The sequence below is a fragment of the Limulus polyphemus genome, unplaced genomic scaffold (assembly GCF_000517525.1).
Source record: "Limulus polyphemus unplaced genomic scaffold, Limulus_polyphemus-2.1.2 Scaffold230, whole genome shotgun sequence".
NCBI lineage: Eukaryota > Metazoa > Arthropoda > Merostomata > Xiphosura > Limulidae > Limulus > Limulus polyphemus.
In genome coordinates, this window is record NW_013665840.1 from 355,924 (window position 1) to 363,457 (window position 7,534).

Below are 7,534 nucleotides of genomic sequence, written 5' to 3' on the forward strand. Positions count from 1 at the left end.
ATAAGATGGTCACAACGTGATGGGACAATGTGTGTGTTGGTAGTGAGTAATTGAACTGCAGTCAGAAAGTATTGTTGAAGTTGAGCACGTTCGTTGTTATAGCGCGACTGTTGGAAATAAGTGTATCGGTAAAGTTGTATTCGGAAAGAAAAAAATAGTTTTATTAAGTAAGGACTTGTGTCGCTAAAGTTTCGTCGGAACGAAGTTACGGGAAATCAACTAACGAACGGAGACGTAACAGTACTTAACTTCTGTATATATACATGTATATATATCTACAGACTAGGTGATTTTTGTTCAACTCGAAGTTTACGAATTATTAACAAGTGAAGGCCTTACGACAGTTTGTTATTATGATTTATACTGTTATTAATTCTTTAGGTATGACATGAACATTCATGAAATTTTAAGAGCTTGACGAAGATTCACAATAGATGTTTCCAAATCAAGTGACCTCAAGGGAACTATGTCATAATAATCCAGTGTAAGTTGCACGTGCATTCAGTTAAGTTTAAAAGCTTCATTTTTAGGTACAACTAGTGATTTACTTGGTTACATGTTTACTTATAGTGTTTCTTAACTTTCATTTTCAGGAATAAATGCTGAAAAGTATAGTCATTTTACAAACTTCAGTTAATTTAGCAAATCAATTATTTGTAGGGCTTCTGATTTTCGGTTTTCGCTAATATCCCCCCTCCGGTACAAAAAAAAAAGAAATTGGAAATAGTTATTCACTCTACTGGACAGTAGCTACTTTTATGACTACATTACCTTGGAATGTTACTCTGAAGGAAAAGAACACGTTTCGGGAAGTTTGTTTTAATAATTTCGTCCCCCCCCCCCCCAGTGGCACAGCGGCATGTCTGTGGATTTACATCGCTAGAAACCGGGTTTCGATACCCGTGGTGGGCAGAGCACAGATAGCTCATTGTGTAGCTTTGTGCTTAACTTTAAACAAAACCAAAAACTAATTTCGTATAAAATACAAGCTGCTTTTACAAAGCTTTAACACATATATAATTATGTTTTGTACCTATTATTACTCCCATAAGAGAAAATATTGTGCAGAGAATATGCGGTATATTAGTACACCCATTAGTATTAAAAATCAAAACTACGAAAAACACCTTTATTAAGGTTTCGACATAAAACTAAAAATGAAAACCCTGAAAAGCACCGATTGTGAGATATTTAAGTAGAACTATAAAACTGAAAAAATCACACTGAAAAACAGAAGCCCTAATTAAATTACTTGTTGGTAAGCTAACGTCACGTAAAACAAGTTTGAGAAACAATCTATTTATCAATTACAGAAAACACTTTCTTGGGTCTCGTTTTGAAGTAACAGATTCTGCTTTTAACTCAAACCAAAGCGGATCCCAAGCTCTCAGTCTCAGCCAACTGGAATTTTCTCAACTTCCAAACTCACAGGAACTCTTTTCACAAGCACAACATTCAAGCAGTGGTCAAGGCCAGGATGTAAGAAATGTGCCTAAAAACCCTTTACTTTTTGAATATTTAGTGTCGGTATAAAATTTGAAATTCATTACATATCAAAATATTAAACGCTCGAAGAACTATATTAAGGCACGGATAACAACCTTAAACAGTTATGTATGGTCATTTTCAAGTATAAAAAGAGAAAAAATTGGAGGCCAAAGATAATATTCTCTTTATCAATTTTAAAATTAAGTTTAAAAATAAAATTAATGTGTAAAAATAACATATCTAATAGTAAAGAAATTTTATTGGTGTCAAATTATAAGTTTTGTTAAAAAGCCAATACCTACTATTGTCATCAAATTTAAACAAATATTCACAATCCTAAGAGCAAAATACGGAGTTTACTATATCGGGTTTACATTTTGAAACTTGTAAAAGAAGTATAAATGACCATTTCTGTGGAATATTAACTAAATAAATAACAAAGATGTTTGCGTTTCATTCAAGTAGTTACTTACATTTTTCATTTGGATATTTATCATAAATTATACTTATATGATTGTCATGGAGTTTTTCATAATTTCAGTCTCCTGGTCGTAAGTTCTACCAAAAATATGTGTCACAAGGACCGTTGTTTAATAAACAACAATCTGTCAACTGTGGTCGGCCATCAGCAAACTTTGTTAGAGATTTAGACATTACCGAATTACGGAAAATAACAAAGGAGAAAGAAGAAAGGTTTGTCAACAGAGATCTTTAGTAGGAATAGCTCCAGTGAAATCGCAGTAGCCACCTGGTAATCTATGTATGAATAATTCAGACTTCCATGTTTTAGAAGCACTCAGAAAATGCAATTTAACCATGATGCAAAAAACCGCTTAGTTATAAGGCATCATTAAGACATTATTCGAAAGGTTTACTGCTGTAACAGTAAAATGACATTTAGTCATCTGGTTAACAAAAAGACATTGTACATTTTAAATCGTAGATTGGTTTAAAGAATGAAATTTAAAACACAGGCAATATTTAGCCACGTTCAAAACCCCTTATGGACTGGCAAAAAAACAACAACCTGACAACAGGGTATTTTGTACTATATTTTTGATGTATTCCTTTTATAGTTTTGCTAAGGCATCTTATGAAATGAATGAAAGATAACTGTTTAATTTTAATTAACATCATTATTGAGTGCAAATTGCATACAGTGTTTTGAAAATATTAGCATATATTTTAAACATTCTTGTCTGACATCTTATAATCTTTCAAAAGGAATTCTCATTTTTATGCTAGTACCCACTCATTTAAATTTTATAGTAGCTAGAATTTGATACATCAGTTTCCCAATCGTTTTATTCCATTAACAACTTTTGTTTCATTAGGTATAAACGAGATGTTTGTACATTCATATAACGATCTGGTAGTTAGAACACTCGACTCGCAAATTGCGGTTCGAATCTCATCACTGAACATGTAGGGGTGTTATAATATGATGATCAATTCCACTTTTTGTTGTTAAAAGAGTAGCCCAACAGTTGACGGTAGGTGGTGTTAACTAGCTGCATTCCCTCTAGTCTATCATTTCTCAATTAGTGCATATATAGCCCATGAATAACTTTGCACGAAATTCCGAAAACAAACATATACATACATATTTTAATTCGACAAAATCCAAACTGACTTTTCAGGAATAATTGAAATCTAACATAAGTGCCAAAACAGCATTTCAGTATTGATATAGTCAATCTTCATATAGGTTCTCTTTGTATTTCGTTAGTATATTCAGCTTTGCAAATTTAGCAATAGATGTGATAGAATGTTTGTTTGTTTGGAATTAAGCTCAAAGCTACACAATGGGCTATATGTACTCTGCCCACCACGGGTATCGAAATCCAGTTTCTAGCATTGTAAGTCCGCAGACATACTGCTGTGCCAATGAGGGCGTGAGAGAATGACACCTAGTCATTAAAATCAACATTTAAAATGTTATTTCAATATATATGTTATTGGATGAAAACAACAAATTCTTTAATGTCGCCCCCTCCCCCCCCGATGGGAGTGAGGTAAGTCTACGGGCGTACAATGCTAAAATATGGTGTTCGATCCCCCGTGGTGGATACAGCAGATAGCCCAAAGTGGCTTTGCTCTAAAAAAAAACAATCAAATGTCTTATAGATGTCAAAAGTGAAAGGAATGAAAGGCTTTAATATACCGCCCTCTAGGATAATGTATATTTTGTTTTATCAAAAAATTTAGCAAATTATTTAGTGGAAATATTAAAGTGTATTTTAAGTAAAAACAAAAAGTGGAGGGACAACCTAGTAAATTAAATAAGATTACACAGTTATTTGTTTTGTTTATTTTTAGGGACTTACTGACTACACTGCTACACTCTGTTAAGGAATGCTACACCAAAACCTCGGAGGTTCTCGGAGTACTCAAGGATGTCTCTCATAAAGAGGAGCAACAGTCTTTGAATCACAATAAGGAATGCCTCGCTGAAAGTAAGCATATATCTTATTCAATTCTTATAATGAATTGAGTCTACACAACGGTAGCTGTGTGGTAGTTAAGAAAACCGCAACGTTTTAACCTTCTATAACTTAGAAAATAATGCATCTTTATTTATATATTTTTCGTGCAGGAATTCTACAGTTAGCCGTCGTTCGTGTGTACAGTATGCGAATATTCGTAAACTTGCATTAGTTCTCGCCGTGGACTAGGGTTATACACCACAATGATGTTTAATCTCCCCTTAGACATGTATACTGACAGTGCACTCGGATCTAGATAAACTAGGTTTGTGGCATACCGCACTAAGACTTATTTCTCTGAAATCAGCTTGTCAATACCACCCACTTTTAACTCTTTGGGTACTCTTATCAATGAATAGTGAGATTGACCTTCAATTTATAACGACCCAATGGCTGAAAGGGCAAGCCTTAGGACGTTTGATAGCATACACACATAGCCTGTAGATTCTTTTCTAATGAATACATGCTCTATTCTCAGTGTTCTAACATCCCGATTGTTCATACTAGCTTTGAGGCTAGCCAGTAATAATATGTTTGTTTGTTTTAGAGCATAGCCACATTGGGCTATCTGCTGTGTTCATCACAAGGAATCAAATCCCGGATTATAGCTTTATAAGTCTTGTAATAACTGGGAACAATAATAATGTGAGACTCCAGTATAATTTGTAGTTTGTGTATCAATTAAGATTATTGCTATTATTTGTTTTACGTGGTTGCTCAAATCTTTCACCCCATTTTTCGGTTTCATTTAATATTTGCAAAACATTTTTTGAACTTAAATACTGCATTTGAATAATTTTTCATGTTGGACTTTAAAATTAAGAACAAAATCTTTTAGTATCTTAAACAAATTTAAAATATATATATTAAATTAACAAAAATTATAATCTGTAAAATAAATTAAACTTATAAAAGCACTTTGATAAAACAAAAAAGTTTCGTGTTTAATACTTCAATGTTGAAAGTTTCAGCCAAAACACACAATGTATGTATATATTATACTGAAGAAAAAGAATAGGTCTGACAAATATGTCTTCTTCGTAATCACCAACAAATAACATTTTACTTTACCCTTTAACTCAGATGAATAAAATATATTTTTGATATAATTTTACATAGAAGCTACTGATGATAGCAAGCCAGAGATACTGAAACTTATTAGCTCTGAGTTAGTAACTTTTAATGATTTTAACTGTACTACAATGTTGTTGTCTATTCTTATTTTTTTATATTATTTTGATATATTTTTGTTCCTAAAACAAATAACAAAAAGCATTCAAGTATCATCTTGAGGAAAGTTCATGCAGAATAGCTTTTTAACAACGTTGAGAAACCAGTCGATTATAACAATGATTCAATTTAAGTTAAATTGCACCAAAACTGTGTTTGACATCTACTCTATTTCTGTATTCTCTAGTAAAAAATTCGGTTTCTGCAGTTTGTGAAGATCTGCTCTCAGCTCTTCGTTGCAAGGACAAGGAAAGTGTTGAACATGAAGAACTTGTTAAACAACTTGTCAAGGTAATTTTTCATTTTATTAGGCTACTACATGAACTACTTGTTTGTTTTCCCAGGACACATTTTTCAAAGTAAAACCCAAATGTTTTTCATCAAATTTTTATTATTAGTTTTACATTATGAATAGAGGTTCTATTTAAACTTTACATAGCTCTGTGGATGGTGATTTTGTGTAAATTATAGAGGTTGAGTATGTCATATTAAAATGATTTTGGAGTCTCACCACATTCTTACAGTCCTTGTTGCTACATCCAGTCATGCTATGTCTGACAACTGTATATCTTAACCCTAACCACCAGGTAATGCCAAGTCCCCCACAGAGTTGACTTTCTTCAATGGTATAAAAATAAATTATCAGGAAGTAAACAAAAGGTGTGCATAGCTTACATGGAAACACCATTCATAAAGATAAGTATAGTTGACATGGAACTCATATCAATAGAGAGTGTATATAGTTCATATAAAACCTTCATCCATACAGTTATGTAAAGGGCTGAGCTTGTTATATTAAAGTGGTTTTGAATATGCAAATAATGTGACAATCACATGTGGTATACAGTCTCCATGAAATAGTATGTATCATAACTACATTATAACATTGTTCTGCATATCATAGGTTGTGTTATGCCATCAAAAATTGATCACTTTTGGGAAGGGGACATAAAAGCCTTTTCTGTTGCAAAATATTCATACCCTGAGGTCATAAAGATGTGTTCAGATTGTGGGTTTAGAATTTTCAATACAGGAATATTCCTTTAAACTTAAAGAAATTGGAAAACAAATGAATATGGGTCATCTTGGGGCAGGAGGACCATCAAGTAAAAGACCTGCAACATGTTGCACCCTTACCAAGGTAAAAAAAAGTACATCTTGTAACAGGTGATAATCCACAAACATTTAGGTCAGTGGCAAAACTGCACATGCTTAAGGCAATATTATCTAGCACTAGAGTGTATCCATATCACACCACTCGAACATTTAGAAGAATCATGAATCCTCAAATATACTAGGGCCCGAATCAAGATCAGAGGCAACTATCTGATTGGTGAGTGACACTGTTAAAATGAAACTTGAAACACGTTTCTTTGCTCACATCTAGCTTAATTACATTTGCCAGAATAAAATTGGCATTAATTGCAGAATTGGTGGTTTCACTCAGCATGTCTAATACTTTGCAAAGTTGCATAAAATCCTGGGTGCTCCAGTATTCACTAGAGAATCAACTTCATGTTTCATCACCACTACATTCCATGTGATGACAAGCTCATGGTTGTTTGAACCAACTGACAGCCTTTAGATATAAATTGACAACCCTATTTTACAACAAGCTATAGAATATTCCACATCCAGTAACCTGATAAACCACATTTAAAACAGGAGCAATTTCCTTTATGTTTTAGGCAACTTAATGGAAGTCACTGCTGCTTAATTGTTGGTGTAGTCACGGTAGTTGGATATGAAAACTTCTGCTGTTCCATAGTGAGTCATAGCAGCTACATCATGGTACTGTTCAGTACCTGCAGTTGTAGAACTGTTGGTCAATGCTTTGGTTGAATAATAATGTCTTCACAGACCTTTCAGTTTGTTTGAAGCTACATAAACCACTGCTATTGGATTCCTCTTTTTTTTTCCCCACCATCTGGTTTGATGTGACCTTCTCAAATCATGCCACCAAAAAAAAAAGGACTCAGTAACAGAGAAATATCTCTGAGACCCTTGTGATGCTGCATGGGTTTATGTGGCAGTCTCTCTATAAACTTATAAATGAGAACCTCATCACCATCGACGGGTGACAAACTTGGAAAGACCTTCCCATACAAGATCCTTTGGCCATTACACAAGTAGCCAACTTTGCATAGAATCCATACTTTTGAGCCATATGTATTGTTCATTTATCCACACTAGCAGAAATTCCACCCTATGGGTGACCGTTTGTGTTAGTAATTACTAACTGTAGTACCTCTTTGAACAAAATTTAGGAAAAAATGAAAATTTTCTAAAAAAAAAAAAAGAAAAAAAAAAGGGGTTTTTTTTTTTGGGGG

The 7,534-nt window shown here is 33.4% G+C and overlaps 1 protein-coding gene across 2 annotated transcripts in view; it reads left to right on the forward strand.

Annotated features, from left to right (window-relative positions):
* The window catches only part of LOC111085083, a 32,779-nt gene that overhangs the window by 10,204 nt on the left and 15,041 nt on the right, over positions 1 to 7,534 (forward strand). For both annotated transcript variants that reach the window (XM_022382207.1, XM_022382208.1), the window contains exons 2-6: positions 382 to 484; positions 1,314 to 1,479; positions 2,030 to 2,181; positions 3,808 to 3,944; positions 5,392 to 5,495. In XM_022382207.1, coding sequence (XP_022237915.1) covers positions 435 to 484; positions 1,314 to 1,479; positions 2,030 to 2,181; positions 3,808 to 3,944; positions 5,392 to 5,495 — 609 coding nt within the window. In that variant the 5' untranslated portion in view covers positions 382 to 434. The remainder of the gene's footprint in view (positions 1 to 381; positions 485 to 1,313; positions 1,480 to 2,029; positions 2,182 to 3,807; positions 3,945 to 5,391; positions 5,496 to 7,534) is intronic.